The following is a 14,064-nucleotide window of genomic DNA, read 5'->3' as shown; positions in this document are numbered from 1 at the left end:
CCCGCCCAGCCACCGGCCTGCCTGCCTGCCTGCCAGCGCGTCTGCCGGGGCAGCGGAGGGTCCGGAGCCGGCCGGTGGGAGCCTCCCGGGTGGGGAGGGGGCGCGCCGGGATGGCGGGGGCGCTGCTGCAGCTCCTCTCCTGTACCTCGTTGCTCTTCACGCTGGGCATGTTTGGCACCGGGCTGTAAGCAGAGCTGGGGGGCTGGAAGCAGGACTGGGGGTCTCTAAGCAGAGCTGGGGGGCTGGAAGCAGGACTGGGGGTCTCGAAGCAGGACTGGGGGGCTGTAAGCAGAGCTGGGGGGCTGGAAGCAGGACTGGGGGTCTCTAAGCAGAGCTGGGGGGCTGGAAGCAGGACTGGGGGTCTCTAAGCAGAGCTGGGGGGCTGGAAGCAGGACTGGGGGTCTCTAAGCAGAGCTGGGGGGCTGGAAGCAGGACTGGGGGTCTCTAAGCAGAGCTGGGGGGCTGGAAGCAGGACTGGGGGGCTGGAAGCAGAGCTGGGGGTCTCTAATCAGAGCTGGGGGGCTGGAAGCAGAGCTGGGGCTCTCTAAGCAGAGCTGGGGGGCTGGAAGCAGAGCTAGGGCTCTCTAAGCAGAGCTGGGGGGCTGGAAGCAGGACTGGGGGTCTCTAAGCAGAGCTGGGGGGCTGGAAGCAGGACTGGGGGGCTGGAAGCAGAGCTGGGGGTCTCTAATCAGAGCTGGGGGGCTGGAAGCAGAGCTGGGGCTCTCTAAGCAGAGCTGGGGGGCTGGAAGCAGAGCTAGGGCTCTCTAAGCAGAGCTGGGGGGCTGGAAGCAGGACTGGGGGTCTCTAAGCAGAGCTGGGGGGCTGGAAGCAGGACTGGGGGGCTGGAAGCAGAGCTGGGGGTCTCTAATCAGAGCTGGGGGGCTGGAAGCAGAGCTGGGGCTCTCTAAGCAGAGCTGGGGGGCTGGAAGCAGAGCTAGGGCTCTCTAAGCAGAGCTGGGGGGCTGAAAGCAGGACTGGGGGACTGGAAGCAGAGCTGGGGGTCTCTAAGCAGAGTTGAGGTTCTCTAAGCAGAGCTGGAGGCAAAGTTGGGGGGCTGGAAGCAAGACTGGGGGTCTGGAAACAGAACTGGGGGGTCTGGAAGCAAAGTTGGTCTGGAAGAAGAGTTGGGGGTCCGGAAGCAGAACTGGGGGGCTGAAAGCAAAGTTGGGGGGCTGGAAGCAAGACTGGGGGTCGGGATGCTGAGCTGGGGGTCTATAAGCAGAGCTAGGCGGGTGTCTGGAGGCAGAGTAGAAATAAGGGGAGGGGGAAAAGCCTTGTGGCAAAATGAGTCCCCCTCGCCCAGTGCACAGGTGGAATCTGGCATGGAGGTTCCGGGTGGGTGGAGCAAAAATGCCCCTCCCCCACCAGGATTCCACCTGTCTGCCCAGGTGAGCTGGGCAATGATTGGCCAGGAAACAGGTTTATGGAAAAAAGGAAAGCTGGGGGTTGTGGGGCTGAAGTGGCTATGGGGTGTGTCTTGTGTGTGTGTGAGAAGGAAAGATTCGGGGGGGGGGGGGAGGGGTGTGGATTTTCCCTTCCCACCCGTGGCTCAGCCCCATAGGCGCACCATCAGCACCCCTTTGCTTAATTATGTGGGGTGCGGGGCGGGCAGGAAGATCCCCAGAGCTATGGGGCAACTAGCCCCATAGACCTGTGTGTGTCTGTGTGTCATCACAACTCTTGCACAGCTGTGGGGTGGGAAAGCATAGTTGTGGGGCAGGGTTTGGGGGAAGGTGGATGAGGGGGCCCACCCTGGGGAGAAGAAACAAACCATGTTAGGACCTTAGTTGTGGGTCTTGGACTCTTGGCATCAAATTGAGATTTAATGCAAACACACACACACACACACACACACACCCATTTAAAGTATTTTTCTGCCTGAACCACCAAATCTGCAGAGCCGTGGGATGGCTGGCGTTGAATGAAGGGAGGAAAAATGGGGGGGGGGAGAATTAATTTTTATGGGGAGTGAGGTTATAGGAGAGGGATGATCTAATATTTTGTCTTGTTTTGTTTTGCCATATCTCGCACTCAGGACCGACCTGCGGAAAATGTTTGCAACCAGAAACGTGGAAAATATCCAGTTTCTTCCGTTTCTGACCACCGACGTAAAGTAAGCCTAACAGTGGTGAAGTCCCGGGCAGGGGCAGACGGGGGTTGGACTAAATGATCTCTAGGTTCCCCTCCGAGCCCTGACCTTACAAGACTGGGAGATTGGTCAATCCTTGGCTGTACATTTGTGCATGATCAATCTACTCAACCATAACCCAGGGCCCTCAAAAGGAATACATTTAAACCCTTTCAACTTCAAGCAGTCCTCAGCTTAACGACCACAATTCAGATAGAATAGAACAGAGCTGGGAGGGACCTTGGAGGTCTTCTAGTCCAGCCCCCCCCCCCCCCCCCCCGCTCAAGCAGGAGATCCTGTACCATCTCAGATAAGCGGCTGTCTAAGTGAGACGTGCGTCGAGTTTTGCCCATTTTTTCAACATTTCTTGTCACCAAACTTTAACAACTGCCTCGCTTAGCGATGGAAATTTTGGCCTTCACTGTGGTCGTAAGTCAAGGACCATTTCAGAGAATCCAGAGAAGGGGAGTGGGCTGGTCACTCAAAAAAAAAAAATCTGTTTCCTTCTCTCTCTGGATCAGCAACCTGAGTTGGCTAAGCTACGGTTTCCTGAAGGGCGACCGGACGTTGATCATGGTTAACACAGTGGGTGCCGTCCTACAGACTCTGTACATCCTGGTTTATTTCTTCTTCAGCTCAGAGAAGGTGGGTGAGCTTCTCCAAAATATCCTTCATTCTTTCCCCTCCGCCCTTTGGCCAGTGGAACGTTGCACTCAAAGGTAGACTGCTCCTAACCCTGCAGTTCTACCGAGCTACCTTGGATGGCGACTTTTAACCACAACCTAGCCCAAATTTTTATGTTGGTTGAGTGAGACATTGGTTAAGTGGGCTTGGCTTCATTTTGCGACCTTTCTCGCCACAGATGTTAAAGGAGTCACTGCAGTGGTTAAGCTAGTCACACGGTCGTTAACTGAGCCCGGTTCCCCCCCCCCCGTTGACTTTGCTCGTCGGAAGGTCTCAAAAGGGGATCACGTGACCCCAGGCCGCTGCCACCGTCGTAAATAACAACCACAGGGATTCACTTAACGACTGCCGGAGAAAAATCCTGCAGCGTCCCGCTTCACAGTTGCCCGACTTAAAAGGGAGTCTCAATGTTGCTCGTAAGCCGAGGACTAAGGAAACGGCCTGGTTCCCCAGTTCGATCCTCAGGGAAGCCTTGGGCCGACGCGTCTCGAACCCGCATCAGCCTTGCTTCGCATTTCCTGGTTACGCACCACTTTACAGTCCAGTAAAGTTTGCAAGGAACATTTTGAGGTGTTTTTCAGCCGATGTTTGAGTAGCTTTCTGGCTGACACGCCGAGCCCTCCCTCCCTCCTGACGGCTGTTGACTCAAGAGGGTTGGTGACTTGAGTCAACAAAAGTTCTTGTCCCCATAATTTTCTCTCCGCTGTCCAGCTCCACCTCTTGGACTCACGTGTCCTGGGTCACCAGCCGGCCACTAAGGGGGTGGACACTGAAAAAATATTGACTTACACATGGAATTACGCCTCTGGGGAGGAATCCACAACTCCTAATTTTCCCATTTTCTAAACAGAGCGCTGTCTTGTTATTTTTATAGTGCTGTGTCTGTAATCCTCCTCCTCCTCCTCCTTCTCCTTCTCTTTCTTCTCCTTTCTCCTCCTCCTCCTTGCAAACCCCACCTCTAGCATTGATGATGTTACCTAGTTTGGTCATGAAGCGTCCGCAGGAAAACAACGCAGCTCAGAGAGCACCCGGGACCTTCCGTATTTTACTTCTCTCTCTCTCTTCCTTACTCTCCAGCTTGCCGTCTTGAGGAAAACAACAGCCCTGCTGGCGGTCCTTCTCTTCGGCTACGCCTATTTTAGCCTGATGGTCCCCGATCCCGTCACCCGCCTCGCCCAGCTGGGCCTTTTCTGCAGCCTCTTCACCATCACCATGTACCTCTCGCCCTTGGCGGATCTGGTACGTGGCATCTTCGCTGCTCCTGGCTGTGGAGGTTTTGCGCGCTGAGGCTCACGGAGCTTGACGTTGCCTGGCAAAATGAGACAACCTCTTTTGGGTGGGGTGGTGGGGAGCATCCTGGATGCCCAAAATCTTTGGCGGGTCATTGGAGGAGGGATGCTTTGTTCCCCTGTCATTGCCAGAGAGATCTAGGGCAGAAACTGTCGCAGGAGACAGATGAAATTTGATAATCGTTTTCTTTCTCCTCTCTGCCTTTAGTTATTTACCTGTTTTTTTCCTATCTCTTGCCATCCATCTATCCATCCAAACTTACCTTTCTATCAAACAACTGCCATCTTCTACTTTTCTATTTCCTGTCTGGTATGTCTGTCCCTCTGTCTGTTTTTCTATCTATCTATCTATCTATCTATCTATCTATCTATCTATCTATCTATCTATCTATCTATCTATCTATCTATCTATCTATCTATCTATCTATCTATCTATCTTTTCCTCCTTGCCTCCCTAATCTATCTGCCATCCTCCCTTCTTTCCTTCCTTTCTCTTTTTCTTCCTTCCTTCCTTTCTCTTTTTCTTCCTTTCTCCTTCCTTCCTTCCTTCCTTCCTTCCTTCCTTCCTTCCTTCCTTCCTTCCTTCCTTCCTTCCTTCCTTCCTTCCTCTTTCTTTCTTTCTTTCTTTCTTTCTTTCTTTCTTTCTTTCTTTCTTTCTTTCTTTCTTTCTTTCTTTCTTTCTTTCTTTCTTTCTTTCTTTCTTTCCCCCCTTCTCTCTTTCTCCTACCTCCCAGAAGCCACCCATCTTATCTACATGACCGTTTAAAACTCTCTTATTCCCTATTTTTCAGCCTCAGCGAGGGGCAGGCAAAGCAGCTTAACCCTGAAAGAAAGAAGGCTTAAGGTCAAGGATTACATAAGCGGGCCCTCTTCTGACCTGCTTCAGATTAAGTTAGTTCATTAGATTAATTCAGCTTTCATTTGACACACCCCTGTACAATGCATGTAGCTTGGAACATGGGAATGGGAGAAGTAGTTTCGTCTTTGGAACTGAGGCATCATTGATTATTTCTCAATGTTTGGCAGATGGGCGGGAAATATTGACATGAGCCAAATTGCATCACCGATACCAAAGGAAGAGAGAGAGAGAGAGAGAGGGAAGGAGAGAGGGGGGGAGAGGGAGAGATACAGAGTTTGCAGAAACTGTGTGATTTGGAGAACTTAAGAGGGGGAAGAAAAAAAAAGGATAGGAAAAGGGAGAAAGTTTAAAAACAGCCTAGCAGTCAGCCACGTGGTTGACGTCAGCCAGGAAATGCCAATTAGGAAAATACAGAACATTTATTATCTTTTACTCTCCGTTAATTTAATTGCCTTTGGTGTCTCCTTTCCTAGATGTTTTGGGGGTTTGTGTGTGAGTGTGGGGGGGACGGGGTGTGAATCTGAATTTTGTTGTTGTTTAAGCCTTTCCCTGTATGAATGGATGTTAAATTAGGGGGAAAAAGGGAATTATGTACACTTTTAGACATATCCAAGAAAGAAATTTAGATGCACTTTGATGGTGCATCTAACTCCTACACTGCTTCATAAAAATTGTGAAATGGGGACATCTTATTTATTCTATGTTTTCTATATTCTATATTTTCTATTTTCTATATTCTATTCTATAGTCTATATTTTCTATTCTATATTTTCTATATTCTGTATTCTATGTTTCTATTCTGTTCTATTCTTTATCTATTCTGTTCTATATTCTATTCTGTTCTGTTCTATATTCTACATTTCTATTCTGTTCTATATTCTATTCTATCCTATTTTCTATATTTCAATTGTAACTTCTAAATTCTATTCTGTTCTATTCTATTATTCTATTCTATTCTATTCTATTCTATTCTATTCTATTCTATTCTATTCTATTCTATTCTATTCTATTCTATTCTATTCTATTCTATTCTATTCTATTCTGCAAAAAAGGCCATAAAATGGGGCTGCCCTCCCTTAACAACCGTCCTGCTTAGCAACGGAAATTCTGATCCCAGCTTGTGGTCATAAGTCAAGGACTGCCTGCAAAGTAGCATCCAGGCTGTGTTCCTTTTCTCGGCTCCACCTATTGCTTCGCACAGCCCCTCCCTCCCTCCCGCCAGGCCCCGGTCTCTCTCCCTCCTGAGAAACGGCAACACGTTTGTTCACGCGGATGCACGCCTGCCGTTTTTCCGGTTTAAGGACAGCTCAACGCCCAGAGAGCCGGAAGCAAACATTGACAGTTAAGTAACTTGGCAAAAGAATTCTAATTTCGTACGCAGAGAAGGGAGAAAGGCTGGGTCCGGACTGAGTTTCAGAGCGAAGAGGCACCTGTCGGAAAAGGGTGCAGAGAGGCAAAGAATAGGCAAACCTGGTTTGATGTCCAACCCAGGTTAAGCGATCGCCAAGACAAGCCAGGTTCACCCTTGGGAGCCCGCAGATAAACCCACCCAAGCTTTCTCTTCAGAAGCTGCCTAAGCCCAGAGCGTCTTTCGCGTTTTCTTCCCTTCTCGATGCTATTACTTGGCGTTCCAAGGTAGACTTCCACTGAAGCTGGAGGTTCTAGGAAAGTTTTGGTTGCTGCTAAAGAGTCCAGCTGGATCTCTTTCTGGGTCGATGCGGGTTTCTGCCCGTCGGCTCTCCGTCGCCCTTCCGCTCATACTTCTTAGCTTGTGTATGTCAGGAAGTGTTTCCTGGTTGGTAAGCTGTGAGACGGCGGAACTGACAGCCACATGAAGTGGCAACCGGCTGTCAAGTCAGTGGAACAGGCGGCCACGTGGAAGGAGTTTTTCAGGGCGAGCCTTCCAATAGAGGCTGGACAGTCAGGTGTTGGCGATGCTGTGTCAGATTTTATTTATGGTTATTTTATTACCTTATTTATTTCACTTTATTTTTATTTCACTTTATTTTTATTTTATCATTTACTTTATTATTATTTTAGTTTAGTTTTATTTTTCTCATTTCTTTTATCTGACGGGATCTTCTGCTCTGCCATCTCCTCCTCCTCCTCCCCTACTCCCTGCAAACTCAGTAATGGAAGTTCCAGTCTCACTCGTCGTAAGTTGAGGACTCCCTGTGTCTTGAAGAATGCAATGCTTAGCGCACGTGTAACCGCCGTTAAGCAGGTGTGCTGGCATCTCCCCCTGGGCCCCCAAACAAACCCCATATGTTGGCCTAATTTAAGGCAGAATCCTAGCCACATTCAGCTTGGTATGGTGGAGTTTATGAGACCCGTCAATTGTGGCTTATTTCATAAACTACAATTAGGGAAACCATGAATATGCTAGCTCTCTTTTTAATGTAGCATCCATAAAACGTGCCCATCCTGTAACTGTCCCTGAAATGCAAGAGGGGCATGGGATAGAATTAAAAATGCAGAAAAGTACCAAAAAAAGGACGTAAAAACCAGTGTGAATGTGGCTTAACTTACAGGAATCCAGCCAAACTATGGTTAATATTAACTCCTGTTCTTTGCAAGTGCCAAAACCAGGGACGTGCTCACTCCTGCATTAGACCATGAATATACCGTATTATCTCCGAATAATTTTGCCAGAGGGGCCGGGGAGAATGGGGTCGCATTCCCCTCATCGCCTGCGCCATTCGGATGATTTTATTCCCGATAAAAGATTTGATTTCAAGCAGAAGTAAATATTTTTATTTCCAGATCAAGATTGTGAAAAGCCGTTCCACTCGCTGTTTGTCCTTCCCGCTGACGGTCACCACCTTCCTGGCGTCGGTCAGCTGGACCTTCTACGGGCTTCTTCTGGACGATCTTTATATCGCGGTTAGTATTTGGCCAGGTTGGGGCCTGAATTGAGCCGAAAGAAACTTGAGTTTTAGGGCAGAGAATGAGCAGGGAGAGATGATGGCTTGTTGACAAGATTTTTCTGCTTTATGCTGCGTGCTACTCTCTTCTTTGATAGACGAGAATATTTGTAGCTCAGGATTGAACTTGTAGCCCTGATGATGTTACCTAGCTGGGTCATGAAACTTCTGCAAGAAAACCACCAAGCTCAGAAAGCAGCAAGGACTTCACTGTCCATTCCTCCTCTTCCTCCTCCTCCTTCCCCTCCCCTTCCCCCTCCCCTAAACCCCACATTCCTCTAGCACTGATGATATTCCCTAGTAGTTGGATAATGAAACACCTGCCAGAAAACAATCAAGCTCAGAAAGCATCAAGGATCCCACAGTCCAGCCCTCCTCCTCCTCCCCTAACCCCCCCCTTCCTCTAGCACTGATGCTGTTCCCTAGTTGGCTCCCGAAAGGTCTGCAAGAGAACCGCCCACGCTCAGAGAGCCCCCCCCTCACAAGGACCCCACAATTCTCTTCTTCCTCCTCCAGATTCCCAACGTGCCAGGCATCGCAACCAGCCTTGTACGATTCTGGCTTTTCTGGCGTTATCCCACCGAAAAGGACACAAATTACAAGCTTCTCCAGGCCTGAAGACGGGACGGGAGCAGAGAAGATCTCCACAGTCAGCCGAGAAATCAGCAAACGTGCTAATAATGTTGGATTGCCCAACTCGCCTTTGGCACACAGCCTGCCCACCTCTGTCCAGCATGGAGGTTTATTTCCATCTGGATGGACTAAATGCCACTCCGGGCTACTCCTGTGCATTTTACAGTGGGAGGGAATGTGAATTCCCGGGGCGGGGGAGGGGGGGAACAGTTCCCGAACAAGGTGAGCGGGATTCCCTCGCTGGCCTCTTTAAAAGAGGTTTGCAGACCCTAAGTCTGGGGAATGTAGAGGTGTTTCCCCATCAGATATTTTTGGGGGAGGGGGCAGAAAGCTGTTGGAAAAACATCAGAGTGTTTTGAACATTGAGCTTCCGAAATCTTGTCATTTCTCTCTCTCTTTCGAGGACTTGATTCAGACTGCCAAAGTTGCCTTATCCGTCCACCAGAAATGCCTTTTTTTATAAAAATTCTCCCCCTCCTCCTTTGCTCCCGCTTCCAAACTTTTTTATTTGATTCAGAAGATTAAGACAAAAGGGGGGAAAATCAGGGACAAAACAAGATTTTAAAAAAGGTGAATTAAAAAAGGACAAAATGCTTAACCCTAACCCCCTGGGTAGGGGGGGGGGTTGATCCAGATGGTCTGAGGCCCCTTGCTGACTGGGATTCCATCTAGTGGATCCCAGTATTCAAAAGGGACCGAGGTGATGCCCTCTAAAATCACTTCTAAGGTTTCTTGACGTGGATTCCTCCTTGGAAGAAGCTTGAGGGTCTCCAAGCTGCCCCCCAACCCTCTGATTCTAGGATTCCCTGCAGGGAATTCCCTGCATTGGGATGGGGTCAGTCTAGATGATCTCCCGGACCCCTTCCAAACCTTTTGATACTTTTTTTCCGTGTAACAAATAGGTTTAACTTTCCCCGTCAGCTATACAAAGGCGCCCTTTCCAGAACGGGGAGGAAAATGTGCAATTTTATGAAGGACCGAATGTTTGTCTTCCCAAGCCCTGTTGGACCAGAATGCCAGGGAAACCGAGTCACGCCTTCCTGTCCTTGAAGCCACCGGTCTCTCCGGAAAGGGCTAATTATTTGCCTCTCTAATTAACAGGTGTCTTTGCGCTGCCCCCGCCAACTTGGAAGGTGTGTGAGTTAAATAAACCCCAAAAATCTAGAATATCCTGGTTTCTTTTTCTTTTTTTTTTCTGGAGAAAGGAACAACCCAAATGATTATCATCATCACGCTTGGATTGTAGACACAATTTAATCTGGCACACCCAAACAATGTTAACTCTCCGTGTGTGTTAGACTACAAAAATGCAGAGTGTGAAGGGAAAATGAAGGCATTAATATTTATGAAGAATTAATACTTTGGGCAGACAACCGTAGGAGAAAAAAAACCATAATACAGGTAGTTTTTAACTTAAAAGGATTCATTTCGTGACCGTTCAAAATTACTACGGTCCTGAAAAAAATATGCTTTTAATCTGATGCAAATACGGGGCAGATCCCCCGTGAATTGAGCTACACCCCCCAGTGCTAAATGGAAGATTTTAATTTCCTTCCTTTGTTCATTTGTCTGGTTTGCACAAGGTCCTGAAACATCAGCTAAAACAGAGACAGTCTAATCCTGGCTAGTAGGTGCATGCAAAAAAGGTTTTGTCTTCCTGGAGGTGCATATGTGTCTTTTTTGCATATATATATGCAAACCTACTCGCCACTTTGGCACCTGTCTTGCAAACTAAGCCTCTAGAATAGTATAGCCAGCAATTCCCCCCACCCCTGTGGGATTTCCTATTTCCCGTAAGATCCCATCTGCCACGCTCCAGAAATGAAAATTCAATTTAATTGCGAAAGAGAAGCAGAAAAATAAATAAAAGAAAATTCAGCTCTACGTTCCTTGTCGCCATATTTCGGTCTGTCTGGCTCCTTTCGTGAAAAGCTCTTTTTCTGACTTGGGAGAAGAAGCAATTTTTTAAAAAAAAAATGTGGATTGTTCTTCCTCTATTCCTTCCTTGCCTCCTTCACTTTCATTATCAATTCTGTTTTTACCTTCCTTCCCTTCCTCCCTCTCGTGTTTATCTATTTCCTTTCCTTGTCTGTTTATCTAGCGATCTATTTCCTTCCTTCCTTCCTTTTCCTTCCATGCCTTCCTTGCGTCCTCCATTCATTATCAACCGTTTTCTCCCCCCTCCCTCCCTCCTATTCTCTGCACTATTTTCCTCCATTTCTTATTTTTCTTTTTTTCACTACCGTATTTTCCGGCGTATAAGACGACTTTTTAACCCATGAAAATCATCTCAAAAGTTGGGGGGTCGTCTTATACGCCGGAAAATACGGTAATTCAGATGTCGGATTGCTTTTTGCTACTGTTCAAAGTTTTAATAAAAAAGCAATATTTAGGTTTGTTTTTTTTAAAAAAAAGAAGCGGCTCTTTTTCTTGGATGGATTCTCCCGCCGGGCCACAGCCTAAACAGTTCAGTCCTGTCCATCGTTTATCGTCCATGGGTCATTTCTGTTTCCGCAAGAGCCCCGGGTTCAAAACCTCATGCCGCGGCGGGCAAGGTCGGCCCGGGCCTCTCGGATTTGCGCCTGCAGCTCCAGCGAGGCCTCCTGGCAGTCGTTGAAGGTAGCCAGGCGGTAGCCAACAACTCCCAGGGAGTAGCAGCCAAATGCCACCAACAGGTAGATCGGCAAGGCCCACAGCACCTGGTGCCAGCTTGGGGATAAAGGGTGCTGCCCCACGAGATCCAGCATCAACGCAGCCCAGATGCCACCCAGGATGGCCAGAGAGCCGAGCCACTGAAGCAGCTTCGTCATGATCCTGAAAAAAAAGGAAAAAAAAACCACGGTGAAAACGGGGAGATTGGCAAGCATCTGCCTGGCTCAGTATATTTCAGGACCCCTCTGCCCACATTTTAAGAACTGTCTTTGCAAGTACATGCAGAATTTTTTATTTTTTTTTTCTTTTTGCAAAGGGGGAATGCCCCAGCCTCTCCCTGCAATGCCTTCCTCCCCATTATTCTCCCTGCAATGCCTTCCTCCCCATTATTGCATGATTACATCTGTGCATCTTCTAACTGTCATTATATTTTTATTGTTAGGAGCGGCAATCAAAAAGCGGATGCCCACCCAGCCCTTTCCAATTCTTTGCAACTATTGCAAAACAAAAGAAAGAATAAAAGAAAGAAAATGAAATGCTTCCCAAGAGACAGACCCGCAACCGCCGACCCCTGCCCGCATTCACACGACCCACCGACCCCGCTTTCCTCCCGGGCGCAGAGAGACTTTTCCTTCCAGGCTTCCGCGACTGGCCCGTCGCGCTCTGGTGACGTCACTCCCGCGCCTTCCAATCCCCGCGCTTGCTGAGCGGGTGGCGCCGGTGGAGCGCCGCGGTGCTCGCCGGAAGTCGTAGTTTTTGTCCCACTTTATTTTAGCGGAAGTTGGAGAGGGTAGGCGGGTTCTTGAGCATGGGCAGAGTGCTGGGGAGGAGTTGCTACGCTCTTGGGGGTCCGCAGGAAGTAAGCGTCTGCCTTTTCTCATTTGAAACCCAACTCTCATTTAACCCTGTTGAAGTTATTCTGGGCTTGACCTCCGTTTGCTATGCGGAATCTTGAGGCCTGGAAACCTGGTTATAAATGCTGTTTTTTTTTAATGTTGAATATGCAGGAACATGAGGACCGGAGTCCTTATTACGTGTAAGCATGGCATTTAATGAGGTTTTCTGTGCGGAATCATGAGGACTGGAAACTTTTATTATAAATGCTGTAGCTAAATCCGTTTTATATGTAGAATCATGAGGACTGGAATCCTTGTTATTTATAAACAGGACATTTAAAACAGTTTTCTGTGCAGAATCATGAGGACTGGAATCTTTCTTAGTGTTGCATTTAAATAACCTGTCTATGCAGAATTATGAGTATTGGTTTTTTTTATTATGTATAAACATGGTAGTTAAGTCAGTTGTCTGTGCAGAATCATGAGAACTGGAATCTTTATGAGATGTGTTTAAATGCAAATGCAAAACCATGGGAACTGAAGTCTTACTATATTATATTATAAAGCATTTACATCACTTCTCCATGCATAGCCATGAAGATGGGACTCTTATCATAAAGCTCCCTTTCAGCATTTTAATCAGACTTCCAGGCAAATCCATGAGGACTGGAAGCTTGGCATTATTACTTGAGGAAGATGCATAGTTGCTGGCTTTCTGGTTGTCTCAATTTTGTCACCTGATATAAAAAGCCACTTGTTGTCGTTGCTGTTTCTAATCACACATCTCTCCTCTGCCCTCAAGCCCGCCCTATTGGAGCACACAACCATGAGGGCTAGAACCTTGACTTTAGTTTCTCTTAAAGTGTTTCCTTTCGCATGGAAGAGAGCCGCCGAAAAATACTTAGGAGCAATTGATCAAAATACAAAAAAACATAATTGAAACGGGTCACCTAGAGGGAACCCTGAGGACTGGCACCTTAGTCCGGGAAGTTGCTTTCAGCTCACCCAGAAAGCCATTTCCTGAACTAATAAAGGCAAGTTGCCAGTCCTCAGGATTTTGACTTGGTATCAAAGGTGGCGATGCCCAGCCCTTTCCCGTCAACCCAGCCATCGCCTTCCTCTGCGAGGAACCAAGTGGGCCTGGCCGAAGGGGATGGGAACCAGGCGCTGCGACATTCCCACTGGCTCTCTGACCAGGCGCGCGGGAATCCCGGCGGGCACGGGAAGGAGCGGAGGAGGGGGGGTTGCTCCTGCGTGGGGACGCTGCCACCCGCCACGTTCCCACTGTTGTTTCCAGCCTTCTTTCTCCCAGCTCCTGGAACTGGCTGGGAAAGGCAGGCTGTTTCCTGCAGGAAGCATCTGGCTTCCTCCGTGTCCGGCCCAGGCTGGGATTTGGCTGAGATGGGAAGGAGAGGCTGGCTGGGGTGGGGAGGTGGCGAAGATCTGAGGAGGGAGGGGTGGCATCTTGGGCTGGGGTGGTCTCCATGTTCCCCATCTTCTTCTCCTCTTTCTCTCCTTCCTTCTCAATCCTTCTCCTTCCCCTCTTTGTCTTCTCCGTCTTATTTCCCACCTTTTCCTTCTCTCTCTTTCTCCTTCTCTTCCTCTCCCTCCTTCCTCTCTTTCTCCTTCTCTTCCATCATTCCTGTTTCCCTCCTTTTCCTTCTCTCCCTCTTTCTCCTTCTGCTTTTCTCCCTCCTTTCTCTTTTTTTTTTCCTTCTCTTCCATTTCCTCCTTGGTCGTCTCTCTCTCCTTCTCTCCACTTTCTCCTCCTCCTCTTCCTCCTTGTGTATCTTCTCCATCTCCTCCTCCTCCTCTTTCTTCTCTTCCTTGTCTGTCTTCTCTTTCCCCTTCTTTCCCTCCTCCTCTCTCTCCTTCTCTCCTCTTTCTCCTTCTCCATCTTCTGCTCTGCCATCTCCTCCTCCTCCTCCCCCCCTCCTGCAAACCTCCCTCCCTTCCAGCACTGATGACGTTACCTAGTTGGGTATTGAAACGTCTGCAAGAAAATCACCAAGTTCAGAGAGCACCAAGGACCCCCCAGTCCTCCTCCTCCTCCCCCCCC

The 14,064-nt window shown here is 48.6% G+C and overlaps 2 protein-coding genes across 5 annotated transcripts; one reads left to right on the top strand and one right to left on the bottom strand.

Moving 5' to 3' along the window:
• SLC50A1 (solute carrier family 50 member 1) lies at window positions 1–10,112 on the top strand. The gene is made up of 6 exons (XM_081340363.1): window positions 1–184; window positions 2,036–2,113; window positions 2,650–2,773; window positions 3,890–4,051; window positions 7,724–7,843; window positions 8,401–10,112. The coding sequence occupies exons 1-6, from the start codon at window positions 111–113 to the stop codon at window positions 8,500–8,502; spliced, it is 660 nt and encodes a 219-aa protein (XP_081196489.1). The 5' UTR covers window positions 1–110; the 3' UTR covers window positions 8,503–10,112.
• A 221-nt stretch (window positions 10,113–10,333) lies between these two features.
• On the bottom strand, window positions 10,334–12,421 carry DPM3 (dolichyl-phosphate mannosyltransferase subunit 3, regulatory). Of its 4 annotated transcripts, XR_014028091.1 has the most exons (3): window positions 11,764–12,421; window positions 10,846–11,331; window positions 10,334–10,756 (listed from the first exon to the last, which is right to left on the bottom strand). XR_014028091.1 is itself a non-coding variant. In XM_081340364.1 (2 exons), the coding sequence occupies exons 1-2, from the start codon at window positions 12,066–12,068 to the stop codon at window positions 11,046–11,048; spliced, it is 591 nt and encodes a 196-aa protein (XP_081196490.1). In that variant the 5' UTR covers window positions 12,069–12,421; the 3' UTR covers window positions 10,334–11,045. The 4 variants fall into 4 exon arrangements, 3 of the variants coding, with proteins under 3 accessions (XP_081196490.1, XP_081196492.1, XP_081196491.1); XM_081340364.1 differs by having other exon boundaries at window positions 10,334–11,331; XM_081340366.1 differs by having other exon boundaries at window positions 10,334–11,331; window positions 11,768–11,822.
• Between the last annotated feature and the right edge of the window lie 1,643 nt (window positions 12,422–14,064).

The sequence above is a fragment of the Vipera berus genome (assembly GCF_964194415.1).
Source record: "Vipera berus genome assembly, chromosome: 16".
Taxonomy (NCBI): Eukaryota; Metazoa; Chordata; class Lepidosauria; order Squamata; family Viperidae; genus Vipera; species Vipera berus.
The sequence above is the reverse complement of the archived record's forward strand: the minus strand, read 5'-3'. Positions and strand labels throughout refer to the sequence as shown.